The 20191-nt window shown below is 38.2% G+C and overlaps 1 protein-coding gene across 3 annotated transcripts in view; it reads left to right on the top strand.

Annotated features, from left to right (window-relative positions):
* LOC137241316 (malate dehydrogenase, mitochondrial-like) overlaps positions 1 to 15459 on the top strand; it is a 41989-nt gene extending 26530 nt beyond the window's left edge. For 2 of the 3 annotated variants that reach the window (XM_067768783.1, XM_067768782.1), the window contains exons 2-5: positions 14084 to 14173; positions 14235 to 14442; positions 14521 to 14717; positions 14772 to 15459. In XM_067768783.1, coding sequence (XP_067624884.1) covers positions 14105 to 14173; positions 14235 to 14442; positions 14521 to 14717; positions 14772 to 15359 — 1062 coding nt within the window. In that variant the 5' untranslated portion in view covers positions 14084 to 14104 and the 3' untranslated portion in view covers positions 15360 to 15459. The remainder of the gene's footprint in view (positions 1 to 14083; positions 14174 to 14234; positions 14443 to 14520; positions 14718 to 14771) is intronic. The other variant, XM_067768784.1, reaches the window with a different exon arrangement.
* Positions 15460 to 20191: the final 4732 nt, after the last annotated feature.

Consider the following 20191-nt stretch of genomic DNA (forward strand, 5'->3'; position numbering starts at 1 on the left):
CCTCGCCATCAATATGAAAGACATGCTCTTCCACATCAATTCCTTCTGCTTCCATTGCTTCTCGTAGCCGTGCCTGAAGTTCGAGTTTAACGCCGCTTGTATTCAATCCACGGCTCTCCAACTCCTTCTTCAGTTGCGGGATCTTCAATTCACTTAACTTTGCCATGTCCTTGTTGTCCTCTAGAATTTATTCAACAATTCCTCTTCTGACACCAATTGTAACGAATTTACTTGCAAATCCTCTTATTTGCAATCCTCTGCTAAGTTCGAATCACTAAACTGTTGAATAAATAACTCCAATATTGAATGATGGAAAAATGGCCTTTATTAAGTACTTCACAATAACACTCAAACTGTGCAACGAATAGCTTAATAACCAAACTGATATCTTAAAGGAAACTGACTTTCAAAATAATAGTGCTATTGCTCGCTAGATATCGTCTTACTCGTAACTGCTTGACAATTCAAATCAAACTGAATTACTTCTTACTCGCCTGCACTGCTTTTATAGTTTACGCTGCATACTTCTAGGCTCTTCGATTTCCAGAAGTTACTAGTTGTTTCGGCTACAAAATCGCCAGCCACAACTACGTGCACAAATTATTGCCCTCTCTTGTGACCACTGAGATAAGATATATGCATGTGTTTGTGCATTGCCGCTCCGCTGCTCGTATACGTACATATGTGTAGACGCAATTATTTATTCGTTTATGTAGATACATAAAGATTGAATTATTGATGTGAATGTTTGTAGTTAACAGTCTCTCGCGCGCACATAGCCGTATAAGTAAATGCATCTGTGTGTGACATCTCTCTGGGCTGCCTTATATATGTGTATACTTGATTTGATTATTAACGTAAATACTGCTTGGCATGGCCTTAGCATCGCCTTAGTGATGGGATAACTTAGGGGTGGTAATATCCGTGACAATATGTATATACCAAGGTGCTAACGGGTGGTATTATGTATGTATGTTTCCATATTCAAAGCTGATATTTGTTTATAACTGCGTACGGCTGACTAACAAAAGTGAAACGCATGAAATGAAAATCTAAAACCGAACTTAAACCATTGCCAGAAACTTCAATATTCTAGACCACACAAAATCTTAAAGCACAAACTCCAAAAGTGAACTTAAAACTATTTTGAAGGCCAACGTTTGGGTTGTTTGGTATGCTTAAAGCAAAAACTTGTGCCTATCATTAACATTTTTAGAACTTTTTTTATTGCAATTAGAACCAATTCAACTATGTATGTATGTGTACTTATGAACTAAAAATAAAACTATTCGAACAAAGAATTTGAATTTATTCGTTTAAATGCGTGAGCAACAAAAACTATACACTCACCAATGAAATATTTGCATAATCAAATAGAGAATATAAAATGCGTGTAACTGGCAGAGACGGCGACAGAGGCAATTAAAAGAATACATTATATTTTCTAGGCGGATGCGTAAAGCGAATAAACACATAACGAACACATCAATACATAGAATCGAATTTATAAATCGCCAACCAAGTCCAAGAAAAAAACTAATAACCTTGAAAAGTATAGAAGCGATCATTCCACTCGGCATGCAAAATTTGTCAATGCGCGCAACGCACCAAAAAAAAAAACAAAAAACAAAACCAAACCAAAAACAACCAATACACCGGCACACATAAAGTACATCTATCAAAAAATAAAAAATTTCTAAAAAAGTGGAATAGCGAAAAAGTCATAGAGAGTATAATATAACGCATTATTTCACATACATACATACGCGCATACACACACACATGCAATCCCAGCAATCAAACGAACCCGTCGTAAGCTGCATCCCCTCCCAGCTTATATAATTCAAAAAATAATAAAAAATTTACCCTCACTCTAGCAGACACCTTGTAGTAGGTGTGAGGGCTTCGCCAAACTCCATGGCCCCGTGTAAGGGCTTCGCCAAACTCCATGGCGGCTTAACCTGCGTATACGCATTTAAGTCTCGTGGATGATTTGCAGCCGGAGGAACTATTCGGCTGTATTTTAACGAAGCCTTCTTAATACCTGCCTTTATAGCAGCAACGGCCGCTGATTTGGCCGTTATTAATACTTGATATCTGAGCCCGTTTTGTCGGGCAAGTGCTCATACGAGATGGATGATTACTCTGCAACGTTTAACAACTATTAGATTGAGTGGTGAGAGAAAATAACGTTGCTAGCCGAGAAAGCAAGAAAATGCTATAGGGGATGATGCCGACATGGATAGCTAGGAAAGCGTGAAATCAGTGAGAGCGGTGAGGAAGTGGCTTGCGGGCCCCGGGCAAAGGAATTGGGGTGAGCAGCGAGCGAGACGGAAAGGAGGAGAATTTCAGGCGATAAATTTGCTTTTAAGAGGCGGACGGGGTGGGGAAAAGGCCCTGTCCCACCGAGGACATAGAGAAGGTTATGCGCCTTGAAGAGATATACACCTTCCCCGAAATAACGAGGAATCATGCACCTTAAAAGCTACAAAGCAGAAAAATAAGGGGAATAGTGCTAGTTTATGAAATACGAGGCGGTTGATAAGTTAAGTGGAAAAAACAAGAAAACTCCACCTTAGTCGGAGGTTCAGAAGGAAGTTAGCACTGTGATTCGGTTGTCTACAAGAAGATCAACGAAGTGAAGAAGCAGTCACTGATTATGGCACTAATAGATAACATTGGACAGATGTATACCGAAAGGTAAGCAAACTGCGGGGAAAAGCAATGGCAACAGAGCCGATTGTTCTTAGAAGAGAGGCGAAAGAGATATTTTAAAAATAAATAAAATGTAAGGCGCGTTAACCTCCGAAGAGATCTAAGGCCGAGCTTCTTTTCCAATTTGCGTCGTGCTCCTCTTGATTTTCCCTACAAATTGGCATGACGGGACCTACATGTTTTATGCCGACTCCGAATGGCATCTTCAAGGCAGATGAGTTTTCACTGGGGGCTTTTCATGGCAGAAATACACCCGGAGCGCTTGCCAAACACTGCCGAGGGGCGACCCCGCTTAGAAAATTTTTCTTCTAATTGAAAAACCTCATTTCTAAAATTTTGATGTTGCTTTGCCCGGGATGTGAACCCAGGGTATACGGTGTGGTAGGCGGAGCACGCTACCATCACACCACGGTGGCCGCCATAGAGATATTTTAGTTGGTAAAGTTTTGATATTTTAGTTGGTAAAAGTTTTGAGGGCCGAGCCGTGCTGGGATGATATGTAAACGTAAAATCCAAAGGTCGAAGTCCCATGGGAAATATTTCTGTTCGCGCATCTAGTGAACTTCGGAATAAGCAAGGTTGAAAAAAGTTTTTCTAGAGGATAATAGTCCTTTCTTCACCCGTATTTGGAAGCAGAGAAAGGGAGAGACCTTCCACTGAAAGAGAGACTCGGAGAAAGCATGAATGAATGGCTCCACTTGGTACTCAACGCCAAAAGTCGACAATTTATGAGTGGTGATGTTCTGAGACAATCCTCATAGGAAATATATATCCAAGCGAAATCACTTTTGGGTAGTCATTACAATTTTCCTGCCTAAGCGATTAGCTTAACAAACAAAGCACACAACTAGGCTCCTATTTGAGATATAAAATTGATGCCAAACGCGTACTCCAAGAAATTCGAAGACATTTGCACTTATTTTCCTCGTAGTAATAAGACTGCCAAGGGCGAATGCACTACTTCTGGGACGGATCAAAGCAGTTTTACTTTCATTTGTTGCACCATATTACGGACAGCCGTACGATATTGGTGCTGTTTATCTGGCCACATCGAAGATCGCAGGTTCAAATACTGGGGCAGATAACACCAGATACATATGGCTATATCATGGTAGTGGTTGCCAAGCCTTCTGAGCACAATTTCCGCCATAAAAACCTTCTAAAATTCCCCTATGTGGGGATATAATGAGACCCAGTTCCACGTTTAAATAAAAGAGTTTTGTATTAGTTTTGAACCAGTGTGATTTCTTGCTGACATTGTATCTACACTAACACAATCACGCTTGCGGTTATGCGTATACGCAGACATCCAAAAGTTAATTAACAAACAAAATACACGCAACTTAGCGCACAATATCAACAACAATAACAATAGGCGCAGTAGCGGCACTAACGCTAGCGCTGGCACGAGCAATGGCATCTAGAGGCATTCGCAACAACAACAATGGTGGCCGATTCAGAGTCACTAGGAACAAAACAAAAAAAAAAAACAAGTAAGGAAGGTTAAGTTCGGGTGTAACCGAACATTACATACTCAGTTGAGAGCTATGGTGACAACATAAGGGAAAATCACCATGTAGGAAAATGAACCGAGGGAAATCCTGGAATGTGTTTGTATGACATGTGTATCAAATGAAAGGCATTAAAGAGTATTTTATGAGGGAGTGGGCCATAGTTCTATAGGTGGACGCCATTTAGGGATATAGCCATAAAGGTGGATCAGGGTTTACTCTAGAATGCGTTTGTACGATATGGGTATCAAATTAAAGGTATTAATGAGAGTTTTAAAAGGGAGTGGTGGTAGTTGTATATGTGAAGGCGTTTTCCAGATATCGACCAAACTGTGGACCAGGGTGACCCAGAACATCATCTGTTGGATACCGCTAATTTATTTATGTATGTAATACCTGCCAAGATTTCAAGGGTTTTTTATTTCGCCCTGCAGAACTTTTTCATTTTCTTCTACTTAATGTGGTAGGCGTCACACCCATTTAACAAAGTTTTTTCTAAAGTTATATTTCGCGTCAATAGACCAATAAAATTACCATGTTTCATCCCTTTTTTCGTATTTGGTATACAATTATGGCATTTTTTTCATTTTTCGTAATTTTCGATATCGAAAAAGTGGGCGTGGTCATAGTCGGATTTCGTTCATTTTTTATACCAAGATAAAGTGCGTTCAGGTAAGTACGTGAACTAAGTTCAGTAAAGATATGTCGATTTTTGCTCAAGTTATCGTGTTAACGGCCGAGCGGAAGGACAGACGGCCGACTGTGTATAAAAACTGGTCGTGGCTTCAACCGATTTCGCCCCTTTTCACAGACAACAGTTATCGCCCTAGAATCAAAGCCTCTACCAAATTTCACAAGGATTGGTAAATGTTTGATCGACTTATGGCATTAAAAGTATCCTAGACAAATTAAATGAAAAAGGGCGGAGGCACGCCCATTTTGAAATTTTCTTTTATTTTTGTATTTTGTTGCAACATATCATTACTGGAGTTGTATGTTGACATAATTTAATTATATACTGTAAAGATATTAACTTTTCTTTTAAAATTTTAATTTAAAAAAATTTTTTTTAAAGTGGGCGTGGTCCTCCTCCGATTTTGCTAATTTTTATTAAGCGTACATATAGTGTACATATAGTAATAGGAGTAACGTTCCTGCCAAATTTCATCATGATATCTTCAACGACCGCCAAATTACAGCTTGCAAAATTTTAAATTACCTTCTTTTAAAAGTGGGCGGTGCCACGCCCATTGTCCCTAATTTTACTAATTTTCCATTCTGCGTTATAAGTTCAACTCATCTACCAATTTTCGTCGCTGTATCGATCTTTTGTAATGAATTATCGCACTTTTTCGGTTTGTCGAAATTTTCGATATCGAAAAAGTGGGCGTGGTTATAGTCCGATATCGTTCATTTTAAATAGCGATCTGATATGAGAGCTTAGAAACCTACATACCAAATTTCATCAAGATACCTCAAAATTTACTCAAGTTATTGTATTAACGGACGGACGGACGGACGGACATGGCTCAATCAAATTTTTTTTCGATACTAATGATTTTGATATATGGAAGTCTATATCTATCTCAACTGAGTATAAAAACAAACATAGCGCTTTTAGAGCTCCAACAAATTAACAAAAAAGCCACAGAGAAGAAACAATTGTAGAATAGATAAATTTATATAAAAAATGGTAAAACATTGTAAAATGGTAGAATGTGTAAAAACAGCACAAAACGTAAAATGAAACAAATTATTCTTAAGATAATGCTTGTAGAAAAATACAAACAAGCTCAGCTTTGAGAGCCCAAAAAAATCGAGAGTACAAATCAAAGTCTGTAAAAATGCAAAAATCAAAGTAACCGAGTTGAAGTTGAAGGCACTGTGGAGTTGAAAGGTATGAATACAAAAACAATTGAGTTTGCGTAAATTGCCAAAATTAGCTTCATCATTTACAATTTAACTTATAAATGTGATTATGTTGGAAGAGCCATAAATTAAGTAAGAGCACTCAAAGCGCCAGAGAATGCCGATCAGCAGGTAGTTAGAACAATTAATCAATTCGTTGACGCTGGAAAAAAACTAATAATAATGTAGTAATTCAGGGAAACTGGTGTCTTACAAAGTTGTTTGGCCCTCAGCGCCAGCGATTTTTTTGATTTAATATGGATATGTATTAGGGCGGGTAGATTTGTGGGGAGGCAAAAAATGGCCCACTGCTCTGTGAAAATCATATTCTAGGGATCAAAATAAGAAACTTTGCCGAAGGAACCATACCTCTAAAACGAATTCTGATGTCCCCCCCCCCCCCCAGGAAGGGGTAAATTTTGAAAAATAGAGTGTTCCAATCGAGTCCAAATGTATGACCGACCCCCACTAACTTTGGAGGCCCGACCCATGTTGTATTGGTATAAAAATGGCCGAAATCCGACTATGACCACGCCCATTTTTTCGATATCGGAAATTACGAAAAATGAAAAAATAGCCATAATTGTATACCAAATACGAAAAAAGGGATGAAACATGGTAATTGGATTGGTTTATTGACGCAAAATATAACTTAGAAAAAACTTTGTAAAATGGGTGTGACACCTACCATATTAAGTAGAAGAAAATGAAAAAGTTCTGCAGGGCGAAATCAAAAGCATTTGGAATCTTGGCAGTAGTACTGTTTGTGGTATTACATATATAAATAAATTAGTGGTACCCGACAGATGATGTTCTGGGTCACCCTGGTCCACATTTTGGTCGATATATCGAAAACGCCCTCACATATACTACTACCACCACTCCCTTTTAAAGCCCTCATTAATACCTTTAATTTGATATCCATATCGCACAAACACATTATAGAGTCACCTCTGGTCCACCTTTATGGCGATATCTCGAAAAGGCATTCACCTATAGAACTATGGCCCACTCCCTCTTAAAATACTCTTTAATACCTTCCATTTGATACACATGTCATATAAACACATTCCAGGGTTACCCTAGGTTCATTTTCCTACATGGTGATTTTCCCTTATTTTGTCTCCATAGCTCTCAGCTGAGTATGTAATGTTCGGTTACACCCGAACTTAGCCTTCCTTACGTGTTTGTTTTTTTCAAACTCCATCAATTCCTTAAGCTTTACTGCTGTGCCTGCCATATTTGCAGTTCTTTGTAATCGCTTCCTTCATTGTGTCTAATACAACCACTAATAAATGTTTTGTCAAATTCACCTTGAAAAGTTCATTCACGTATGGTCCAAACGCATGATCGCAAGATATAGCCAACAACAAAAAATATCACACATGCGAATAGAGCATCAAAAAGCTGACAACAACAATTACGTTGAGCAAGTTAGGCGAGCTGAAATGAAAATAGAGGTATGAAATATTGCAATAGAAAAAAATTAATAGACAAACAGCGCTACAAAATATACACATGTATGTATGTACATATGTAGATACGTAATCATAGCAGATATTTGTTTGCATACCTTCGCATAAAATTCCTTACAATTAAAATATTGCACAAGACAAAAAAGATTTTGAAATAAACCAAGAAGCACCTAAAGATTAAAACGTAAAAAACTGCTTTTTATAAACACTTCACACGAGTTCTTCCTCTTCTTCACCCCGGTTGGACCAAAGAGACATGGGTGGTAAGGGCGTTGGTGCCACACTGCAATTCAAATCGTGGTTGGTGTTATGTGGAGATATATTATCGGGGTTGATTCTGGATAAGTAAGAGTTTAACTATTTGCAGTATACAGACCAAGTTCCCTTTTGACAAGCCAGCAGTTTCCTCCAGTGTGTTTTTTAAGCATGTCGGATACAGCGTCTGGCCAACTGCTATGAACGTTTCTTCGTCTTATCGCCAAGTGCTGCCACCTAGGTGCTTGGGGAGTTCGTTGCAGCTCGGAACTTAATTGCAATTTCGGCTGCATGCTCGCCAAAATGCAGGTCATTTTCGAATGCCACCCCTAGTACTTTGGGATGCCAGCTGTAGGTAGCGCAATTCCTTTGACGTGGAATATATCCGGCACTTTTGTCGTCCATGTCGTAAATATAGTCACTGAAGAAACGGTAGGTGATATTACCATACCGAAAATCTCTTCAATGGAAGGTTCAGGAGCTGTTGTCATTATCGTCCAGTCATCGGCGTAGGAAACAATGTAACTCCTTCGGTCGGGAAAGGAAGCTGCGATATGTAAAAATTAAACAAAAATGAGGATAGGACACAACCAAGCGATATTTCTTCTCGGTATTCATGCTATGTTCCTGAACTGGACCAATGCGTGCCGAACACACCGATAATTCGCTGTCCTCCTTTTGAGATCAGGTGGAAGGATACAGGGCAACGTGCTGTGTCACTGTGTTAAAGGCTTTCGATAAGTCTAGCGCTACGGACAGTGTTCTGCGGTGGGTTCTTGGTTTAATCCGCAATTTATCTGTTGATGGCATTTTTTTTTTATTTACTGGCGATAGGAGAGATAACGGACGAAATGAATCTCCTTCGCTAGCGCCAGGTAACAAAGTCCCTTATTGCTGCTGCTGGAGAGGATAATTCTAGCAGCAGATCAACACCGCGAATTTACAATCTAGTATAAGATGGTACAACTGCTCATGTAATGCTGTGCTGGCTAGATCATGTTATGAACGCAAACTAAGATGCTCCCGCAAACAAAATATTCTTATTGGTACTCGTATTTGAAAACAGAGACAGGGGGAAGGGTGAGGGGCCTTTACTGAATTGGGAGGGACAGGTGGGGGAAGACTTGATCTCTCTTGGTGCCTACAGCTTGCGCCAGTTATCGCAAGAATGCAAACAAAAAATTTGTCCGAAAAAATCGAAGATTTTCGTGCTGAATTTCTGCGACGACGAGCCCTTAAAAACTAAATTTCAAATTTAGCATAGTTTGGAAACGCTCTCTCAACTAGACATCTTCTGTCCCGATTAGATTTTCGGGTAGATATTTTTGACGTTTCATAATATTGTTTTTGGACGTCAAAAACGACCAGAATGTCAACTCGTAAAGATACTTTTGGTTGCATGCAAAAAATTTAGCTTTGAATTATTTTAAAAGCAAGATAAGGGCAATAGTTTGTGACCTTAGAACGATTCTCCAAACAGTCAAATTGGTTAATAAAATTTTTCAAAAGTGGACAAAAACTTCAATATCGGGGGCTGAGTCCAGTTTGCTGGATTTCACTTTCTCGACTCCACTTCTTTCAGTTAAATATTTAGCCTTTACGTTTGTACTTCTCTAACTATATTATCTCAGTTAACTTATCTTAACTATGTAGTTTTAGAAACTAATACACATGTATGTATATTTGTGCGTAGATGTGTAGTTGGGTTAAACGAAATGTCTGCGTATGTGAATGTATAGAAGAAAATCGTTCAACAAAACAAAATTCAAAAATTCGGTGAAGTTCAAGGTATAACCAACCGCAAAAACAATTTTAATCTAATCTCAAAAAAAAACCTCAACTACAACCACAACTTTACGGGCTAAAATTTAAACTTGATAGCGAACAAATGCCATCATAACGAGAATAAAAGTTAGAATGAAGGAGGAGGATTGTGGGTGCAGGGAAACCATGAATAGATCCGACGCATAGCGCGCAATGCCACCGAGCAAATCAGGCAAAGGGAACATAGCAAAATAGGTATATAAAAAGTAAAGGTGTCTAAGTTCGGGTGTAACCGAACATTATATACTCAGCGTGAGCTTCAATTGTACATTTCATTTCAGATGAATTACTTTTCTATATAACACGTGGCACCGCCCGTTTAAAAAAAAATGTCTCCCCATTTCCTCTTACAATAAAATTAGATAAGTGAAATATGATTGATTCAAAACTATTTTTTGCTAAGTTATAGCTTATCATTCTAGTCTACGACCCTTTAAAACTTGTTTTATATCTAAGTTGCCGTAGTCTTTACCCGATCCCGTCCATTTTTCCTAGAAATATTTTCTGCTATAAGGAAAATATGTGAGCCCAATTTTGTTACGTTGTGTAAATTTTTCTTCGAGTTATGGCTGCCGAAACATAGAAAATTGCTTAGTCATAAAAAGCGCGGTGCCACGCCCATTTCCAAAAACTTTTGTGTTTTCCAATTTAATGTTATAATTCAATTTAGAAAGTAAAATTCTATCGGTACAAAGCTCTTTTTCGCTAAGATATAGCTTATTTTATTCGTCCACGACCCTTTAAAAAATCTTTTATATAAAAGTGGGCGTGGTCTTTAACCGATTTCGTTAACTTTTCTTCAAAGCATTCCTTATAGTAAAGGAACCCTCTCTGCCGAATTTTGTTACGATAGGTTTAACGATTTTTGATTTATGATTAATAATATTTGTAAAATTGATTTTATCACAGGTAGGCCAGGCCCATTTTAAAATTTTTTTTATTTTTATCAGTCCACATGTCAAATTTCAACATTCGATGTGTATTATTTACTAAACAGTCAGGGTTTTTGTGTTTTCCAAAACGTTATATGTATAAAAAGTGGGCGTGGTTATCATCCGATTTCGCTCATATTCAATACCAATCTATTCTGGGTCCAGATAAGCTCGTATACCAAATTTGGTGAAGATATCTCAATATTTACTCAAGCTATCGTGTTAACGGACGGACGGACATGGCTTAATCAAATTTTTTTTCGACACTGATGATTTTGATATATGGAAGTCTATATCTATCTCGATTCCTTTATACCTGTACAACCAACCGTTATGTAATCAAACTTAATATACTCTGTGTGCAAAGCACGCTGAGTATAAAAAATGTTAATATTTTCATTGTTATTGCTCTTTTAAGCGTTTTAGGCTCGCTTTTGCGTTTGGGCTCGCTTTCTCATTTCGTGTACGAAAATAAAAATACAAAGACATACCAAACGACTACAATGATAAATCAACAGATCATGATAGAAAATTAGTTTCAGGGCAGAGCACTTGGTTGCGGAGAGCAAAGTGCGTGAGAGTGGTAGAGCATCGATTTGTCGGTTGAAGTGAGCGGACAGCGGAGTTAAAGTTTAATAAACGATCGCATGATCAAAGGATAAGCTTTTTTAAAACTAGACCTGAGGTTTTTTAAATCTATTCTAGCAACATGTTGCAGAGCTTTTGTTTTTTATTTACTTAAGTTTTTTACTCAACTATGTAAATATGCAAAGCTATTGAGCAAAACTCAACGAAATTAGAGTACATATCAGGAAGCCTTTTATAACTTTTATAACAAACAAACACCAACAGGTAGTAACCAAATTTGATGAATTCCCGAAGATGCCAAAGCCCTGACAAGCCTCATGACAATGGACAATGGGGTTCAATATATGTATATCCGCGGCAAGGTTTACTTACTTATTTCCTTAATTGGCGCTTTAAACGGTTATGGCCGTCCAATAGGGCACGCCATTCGTTTTTCCCTGTGCTAACTGGCACCAATTGGTAGCACAAAAGAAATTAAAATATATCTCAACTTCGTTTTGTGCTCGTTCACTCATCGTTTCCGTATTTTTCTTCAGTACGGAGTAAGCAGACGCATACGCCAGTAATTGCAAGCATATTCTATATTCTAGCTAGAGCCCGGCTAAGGTTCTTTAGGACCCCGTTTCTAGAAGACCTAAGAGGGGTATATGTGATAGCAATCCCGAATATTCTTAATTTTATCAACAACTCTGGCTGGTTGTAATACATTGACTGTAACATTCCGTAGGTTTTTAGACGAGTTACTTGGCATCAAAACGGCTTTAAATAGCTACTTGGGCGACCAGGGTCGCAGCCATTTCACCTACCTACCTACCTACCTATAAATATTATATAATATCTATTAATATTGTTCCAGTGCAATTAAGTTCTGCAGCTTGCCTTATTTTCTCAGCATCTAGAGAAATCGCGATAAGAGGCCACCGTACCTGAAACCTCCTTAAATTTCGAAAAGCTGATCGATAGTAGATTTACCAGGTCTGAAGCCGCACTGACAATGTCTCATCACTCGGTTCACGGTGGGCTTCAACCTTTCTTATAATACGCTTGACAGGACCCCATATGCGGAATAAAGAAGACTGATTCCGCGATAGTTAGCGCAGACTGCAGAATCCCTCTAGTACATCTCGTCTGTCTAAAAGGGCTTAGGACCTTGAAAACAACAAGCTTCGGATGAGATCTTCTCTTTGAAGATAATGAATTGAGTACATGGAAAGAAACATTATCCGCCTAGTGCATGTCATCGTTAATCGTTTTTATAACCGACACACAGGAAGCTCGAAAGACGGGGCAATATAGGTGAACAATAGGGCCTTGCGAAGTCTCCTACAGCGGCAATAATAACAACAACAATAACAGGGTTAAAATAAATAAATGTAAGGCGCGATAACCTCCGAAGAGATCTAAGGCCGAGCTTCTCTTCCAATTTGCGTCGTGCTCCTCTTGATTTTCCCTACAAATTGGCCGGACGGGACCTACATGTTTTATGCCGACTCCGAACGGCATCTGCAAAGCAGATGAGTTTTCACTGAGAGCTTTTCATGGCAGAAATACACCCGGAGTGCTTGCCAAACACTGCCGAGGGGCGACCCCGCTTAGAAAAATTTTCTTCTAATTGAAAAATCTTATTTCTAAAATTTTGATTTTGCTTTGCCCGGGAGTTGAACCCAGGGCATACGGTGTGATAGGCGGAGCACGCTACCATCACACCACGGTGGCCATAACAGGGTTGGGCTAGAGAAGGGGTATTAGAAGCGTTGCCTACAAAATAGGTGGTGTGTGGAGACACGTTACAAGCCTATACATACATACATTATTTGTGTCGGGCTTGATTCTGGATAGACAAGATTTTAACCTGTTGCAATATCTAGATCGAAGTTGAGCTAGAGTGACGCACGTCTCCCTGGGGAGATTGCTTTCCTCTTCTACGAGTTCAGCGTATTTGAATTTTTGTGGATATCACTGAGAAGCTCTTTGTGTTTTTCTTCTAGCTGAGTTCTCAGGTGCCATATTTTGTCAGAATGCTTGCAGTCAAGACTTCTTAAGACCCAGGGAGGTTGGACCTTTTCAATCAGATGTCTGTCGCGATTCCCAGTTTTCTGGGTATTCAACAGAAACTGTTTGTTCAGCATTTTATTCTCTCCCTAATGGGGAGTACTCTCGCTTCACTGTGTAGCTAGTGTTCTGGGGGCATAAGGACATAGCCCTTAGCAATTATGAGAGCGATGTTTTGACAGGCATGTACATATTTCCTGCCAGTGAGTAAGCTTTAGGTTTTAGCATTCAATCGGCCGGCCAATTGCTTTGTGAGTAGGAATGGGCTGCCGGCAAGAGATTTGAGGACTTTATTACGGGTATGGATTTTAGGTGCGATTGGGGGTGCATGCTGGCTCATATACACCTTTCAAGCTTCAAATTAAAAAAAAAAAATTTCATTGGGATATCGAGTAATGTTTCAAGTTTGCTTTACACGAATCTTACAAGCCAATTGTTGGTTAATATTAAAATAATAAATATAGCTTAAAAAAACTAAATAACACACCATAGAACAGAGGTTCGTGTCTCCGCTATTAAGCACAACTCCTTTTGTAGTGACTTATTTAACCACTGTCTTCTTCAATAATTGTCTCTAGATGAGTCTCTTTGCGCGCCTAGCCTAGAGAGTTACAAACATACAAGTGAAGCTAATATAACCGTGTTAAAAATGACCAGCAAATCGACTTATGTAAAGCCGCCTTAACGGTGTGTGCGTGTTCTCAAACTCACTGTCATCCATATACTATATAAAAACAAAGTAACCGTTCATTAAACTTTAATTTAAAAGTCAACTCAAAAATATTATGAAATTAACATATTTTTCAAAACTTTCTCAAATCAGAAAACATTTTCACTAAAAAATATGTTGAAGTGCTTCCGAGTTCATCCTCTCACCGGCCACTTTCTGCGCCAGTTCAGCACAACTAACAAGGTATATCTCAAGGTCATCGCCATTCAGTTTAATCCAAGTTTCTTTCCATTTTTTGTTGCAGACTGATTTTAAGGTGACTGTGATTGGCGGTTGCGGTGGCATTGGACAACCTTTGGGCTTATTATTGAAACGTCAACCTCTTATATCCACCTTAGCATTATATGACACTGTACGGACGCCAGGCATCTATGCAGATCTGTCACACATTGATACAAAAACTAACGTCGAGGGTTATCAGTGTCCAGAAAACTTGCCAGCCGCACTTGATGGTGAGTTTTAATTGGTTTTGCAACAAAAAAAAGTTTTTTTCTTGATTTCCAATATTTAAAAAATAATCCTTAACTTAGGCGCTCATATTGTGCTTGTAGCTGGTGGTACCGCACGTAAGCCGGGTATGACGCGAGATGATCTGTTTACTAAAAATGTCGACGTCGTGTCTACAATTACGCCGGTTATTGCGGCAAAGTGTCCAAAGGCTTTAATTGCCGTTATCACGAATCCTGTTAATTCATGTGTCCCGCTTGCGGCTGAAATCCTTAAACAGGTAAGCACAATCACTTATCTTTCCTAATATCCTTATGCTTACTAATATTTCCAGAAAAAAGTATACGATCCCAAAAGGTTATTTGGTGTTACAACGCTTGACTTGGTGCGATCTCGCACATTCATTTCTGAAATATTAAATGTCGAACCAGAAAAAGTTAGCATACCAGTAATTGGTGGACACTCAGGTGAGACTATTATGCCAATACTTTCGCAGTGCAAACCCACCTTAAAGTTGGACAAAGATAAGGCCAAGCAGCTTATCAAACGTATTCAGGAGGCTGGTACGGAAGTAGTTAAGGCCAAAGCTCTCGATGGTGGAACTTCAGCCACACTTTCAGTGGCTCATGCAGTTGAACTTTTTACAAAATCATTGTTGCTGGGTCTGAATGGAGACTGTCAGCCAATTGAGTGCACCTATGTAGCTTCCGATGTTACTGAGTGCGCATTCTTTGCGACGCCTTGTCAAATTGGTAAAAATGGCATTGAAAAAAATTTAGGTTTGCCGAAATTGGATGAAAGTGAGGAGGCAATGCTTTGTGAGGCAATAGAAACTCTTAAAAAGAATATCAAAACTGGCGTGGATTATGCAAAAAAGCTACAAGAGAAAGATGGGAAGAGCAAGGACAAAAAATGTGGTTAAGCTCTGCAATGATATATTCTACTAAAGAAAATGCTTTTAATTTTATTGCAAATCTCTGTTATATGAATAAATAAATTTTGTTAATAATTAAAAAAAATAATTTCAGCAGAATGTATTGAAGAGTTACTGAGTAACTGCATGATTTTAAAGTATTTGTTTCTCTGCACTCTCGTCTTTCACCTTTTTCATTTCCTGCTACTTCCCCGTACCTATAATTAAAAAAAAATGTATACATTTATTACAAATTTATTTAAATTTTCAATAGAAATAAATTCCAAAAAAAATTTAAAATATATTTTTTAATAAAATCAAATTCTACTCAAATCTGCTAACATTTTTGCTCGAATCGATTCGCGCTGTCTCCCGCAAAGGATCCATTGGAAACCGTATTAGGCATGGCCATTTTTCCCCCACTGGTATACCAGCATATGGCACTCTCGTTCTCCTTAAATCTCTCACGCGCACACCATCTGGTTATATCTCTTTGTTCATCTCCCTCGCTCTTTTTCTCTTTCGCTCTATCCCTTACTCTCTTTCTCGTTAACTTTATCACTATCTCCCTCTGATTCTTTTATTTGCCACTCACTTCGGTGTCATTCTTCCTCTTTACCCCTCGCTTCTTCTCTTTTTTCCTTTTGAATCTTCCTCCTGCTATCCTCATTTCTTCCCCTCCATCTTTCTCGCTCTGCCATTCTTCTTTTCCTTGTCTCATCTTTTCCCTCCCCCTTCGCCATCCTCTGCACCCACCCTATCCTCTCCTCTTACGTGAGCTCTATTTCTCTCTCTTATTGACTCTATACATTTTCCTCTATCTATTAGCCTTCTTCGCCCTTTCTATCACACTCTTAGTTCCCTCTCCCTCTACCCCTCCTGCCCTCCCCCTTCAGTTTTGCTCCTAAGCCATAAACTCGATTTTTTTGGAAAATATACATATTTTGTTCAATTTAGAAAATGCTCTGACATGTTCCTATGGTGTCAAGTAGTGAACATAATCCTCGCTCAATAATGCCGACCCACAGACACCTACTATGATACAGACTACACGACCATCCAGTTGACAACTTAATGGAAGATAACAGTCATTCATGGTGATAGTTTACGTAGGCAATCGATTGTTCACATAGACAATATGCTAGTCGAAGCCAAATCAGTGGGAAAATTTCGTATAGTGACGCAGAGTGAAAGCGCACGGAGTGGAGTCTCAAGTGGACTATCGCCTGTGGAGCCGCATCTGTCCTGCAAAAGCCATATTTGTTGCTCCATCTATTTTTATTGGAGAACTTGTGTCCAGATTTTAACCTGATATTCCGAAGGCATGTCTCGCACATCAAGATTCCCAGCAAAATTCGATTTATATCTTTTCATCGCCCTCATACACACTCATATTATACCATGAATATGGCAAATTGTATAAAACTACATATTTTCTGGACGCAGAAACTGATCAAAAAACAATAACAACATGGGCACAATGGCGCAGACATCTTTTGGCCTAAATTCTATAAAACCTTACCATTGTACACATGTCCATCCCATCCCCGTAGTGGCTGTGCTCTAATATTTTGTTTGTGACTTGGTAGTTAAGTCCAAAACGCTACAAAGGTCCCATCAGACCGTGTGCATTACAAAATACATCCCTTGACACATATCAATCAAATACAAAATTACAGAACTTAGGATAAGTTTAATTCCTTTGCTCATACAAGCGGTTTCAACGAATTTCGACATAACAACAAAGAAATGATAACTAACAAAAGTTGGAAGGATTCACAAACCATGTTGTTGGTATTTTTGTATGTGCATACATATGTATAATATTTTGTAGTTGTTTCCTTGCTAATTTTGTAGTGCCACAGCATATCCTTTTCATCCATCTATCCTTTAAATTTATAAACACATAGCTCAGCTTGTGTGTGGAACTTTGTGTAGCGGTAATGTCCTAGTTTTTGTTGTGTCCCATTTATTTTTGGGTTATTATAGATTCACACTTTTCTGCTTGATGATTGTATTTGTTGTTGTCAGTCTTTTGCTCTACATTTTGCTGTTATAATTTTTAAGTTATTATACGTACTTAATATGTGCTACATACAAACCAACATACATACATACATACATACATATGTACAGATGTACATATATCCTTTTTCAATCAAAATTTTCGATGCTTTTTGTGATTTTGAACCGTAAAATTTGCAAGAGATGAACTTTTAATGTTTTCAGCCAAAGCAAATTATTCAAAATGCAGCTCACATTAAAAATGTATTTGTACCGTAATTGTTCGTTTGTGTTTGAAGAAAATGATGCGGCTAATACTCGTAATGGCCCACTTTCATTAGTCATTAACTAATGCTAATTTTTTGGAGCTACAACAATACATATCTATATACAATTTGTTCTGTAGATCCTAGAAAATTTATTAGTCTTCTAAGGGATGTAGTTCTAGTCTATCTAATGGAAAAAGAGCATAGCACAATAGATATCAAGCCTAATTCTGTTATATATTCTAATTCGATATTATTTTATTCCACGATTAGGATAAATTATAATTGGCGATCACATCAGTCAAACTCAAGCAGACCTTGTAAATAACCGAACACATTTGTTTGTCATTTTCCTAAGTGCTTCTGATAATCAATACATCCCTGCAAAAATTGTTGGATCATGTGGTCCACTTATGTCATACTGGAGTACTTACCATTCTACTCCACTGTAATGCAGCAATGGACCAACTCATGTTTCTACACGAACATGTTGTAAGCCGATCATTGATCGTTTTTAACGATTGTAATCACTACACGATGTTTATTGGACTGTGGGTACTCCATGGATTACTCTGATGTAATGCTGAGCTGTAGTATATGGTCCAGTCCCAGGACATCGCAATATTAATTGAACCATATTTTGTATATGAATTGTGGTTAATTTTGAAGCACTCGCTTGGTCCATACCGAGTACTCCATATATGCATGCATGGAGTACTCGCGATTTTTGCAGGGATATTGCACGAAATTTCTGTCATCCTTGTCGATTAGGTGAATGGTGGATATCGCTGTTGTAAGCGCTGAGTATTTTATTAAAGGTGACACCGAGCACTAGAACGTGGCTGAAAGTTGGTAGCATAGCAGCGTGGAAGTGGACGGCTTATGTGAATAGGCTCTTTGGACTTGTGCAAGCCAAAAATTTGTATTTAGTTCTTGTGAAAAGAAGGGATTTTGGATATTTGGACTTCGGACCAGGAAAAAAAGAAAAGCCGTTATTTTATGTAGATTAAAGTTGGTGATGTATACAAATTCGATAATTCATCAAAAAATATCGCCTATTTATCGGAAAAGTAATCAATTCTTTCTCGAAAAGTTATCGATTTGTTATCGAAGTGGTACCAATTTACTGTCGGCGTGTTATGGATTTATTATCAAAAAATCACTGATTTGTAATCTAAAATTTTTACATTTGTTATCTCGGTTATTTATCGAAAAGTTATCGACATGTCAGCAAAAATTTATCAATTGGCTATCGGAAAGTTTTCGGTTTGTTTTTGTTTTTGTTTGTCGATTATTAATTATTGGAATATTGCCAATTCGGTATTGTTCTCGACTTGTTATCGTTTATCTACCGATTTTTATCGAAAAGCTATCGTTTTGTTATCAAAAAGTTGTTGAACTGTTATAGAAAAATTATCGGTGTGGTATCGATGTGTTATCGATTGGTTAACGACGACTCATCGATGTATTATCTGTATCATAACACATACAAATTAAACTTCAATATATAATCAATCAACGACCGCCGTGGTATCATGATAGCGTGCGTGGGTTCACGTCCCAGGCAAAGCAACATCAAAATTTTAGAAAGAAGTTTTTTTCAATTAGAAGAAAACTTTTCTAAGCGGGGTCGCCCATCGGCAGTGTTTGCCAAGCACTCCATTGCCATGAGAAGCTTTTTAGTGAAAACTCATCTGCCTTGCAGACGACGTTCGGAGTCGGCATTAAACAAGTAGGTTGCGTCCCGCCAATTTGTAGGGAAAACTAAAAGAACACGACGCAAATTGGAAGAGAAGCTCGGCCTAAAATCTCTTCGGAGGTTATCGCGGCTTACATTTATTTATTTATAAAATCAATAACAAATTTGTAACCCGTCAATAATAGCCCTGAAGGGAAGTCAGTAGCTAGTGATACAAATTTATGATTCGGAACTAGACCTGAAGTGCCAAATAAGTACTAGTTCGTTAGCCTAGATTTGTTCCAGTTATAATAAGGGCAATTGGGATTTTTATATTTCATATTTGACATGTATTTATTTGAGAAATAGGCCACCAACAAAAACTGCTACCAGCTTTAAGGAGCTTCGACTATGATTATGCCCCTTTTCCCCATACTTTCCCACCATTTCGGAACAATCGAGAAAGGGAATCGTACTGGAAGCAACATGTAGAATTTAGGTCGGATTTGGAGCCAACGAAATAGTACAAAGAAAAGAACTAGATATTACTCAGCTGTAAATTTTTACACTCGTTCGGAACTATCGACAAAGTGCCAATAAAGAACTAGTTCTAAAGTGGAAATTTTTATCTAGTTCGGAACTAGTGAAAAGGTAATGCAGCGGGGACAATTTTAACCCCCTAGAATATAGCCGTGTTAAATTCGTTACTTGAAAACATGTAAAAAAGATAGATGGAGAACTAGTAGTGGTTGGGAATGCACTAGTACTGCACTAGTTTTTAACTAGAAACATGAAACCAAGGAATAGGCGAGAACAAACCGATAACTCGACGACACAACTACTAATAAGAAGCTGCTGAAGTTCTCCTCAAAAAGCGCTAAATTTTTTGCTTT

The sequence above is a fragment of the Eurosta solidaginis genome, chromosome 2 (assembly GCF_040869045.1).
Source record: "Eurosta solidaginis isolate ZX-2024a chromosome 2, ASM4086904v1, whole genome shotgun sequence".
NCBI lineage: Eukaryota > Metazoa > Arthropoda > Insecta > Diptera > Tephritidae > Eurosta > Eurosta solidaginis.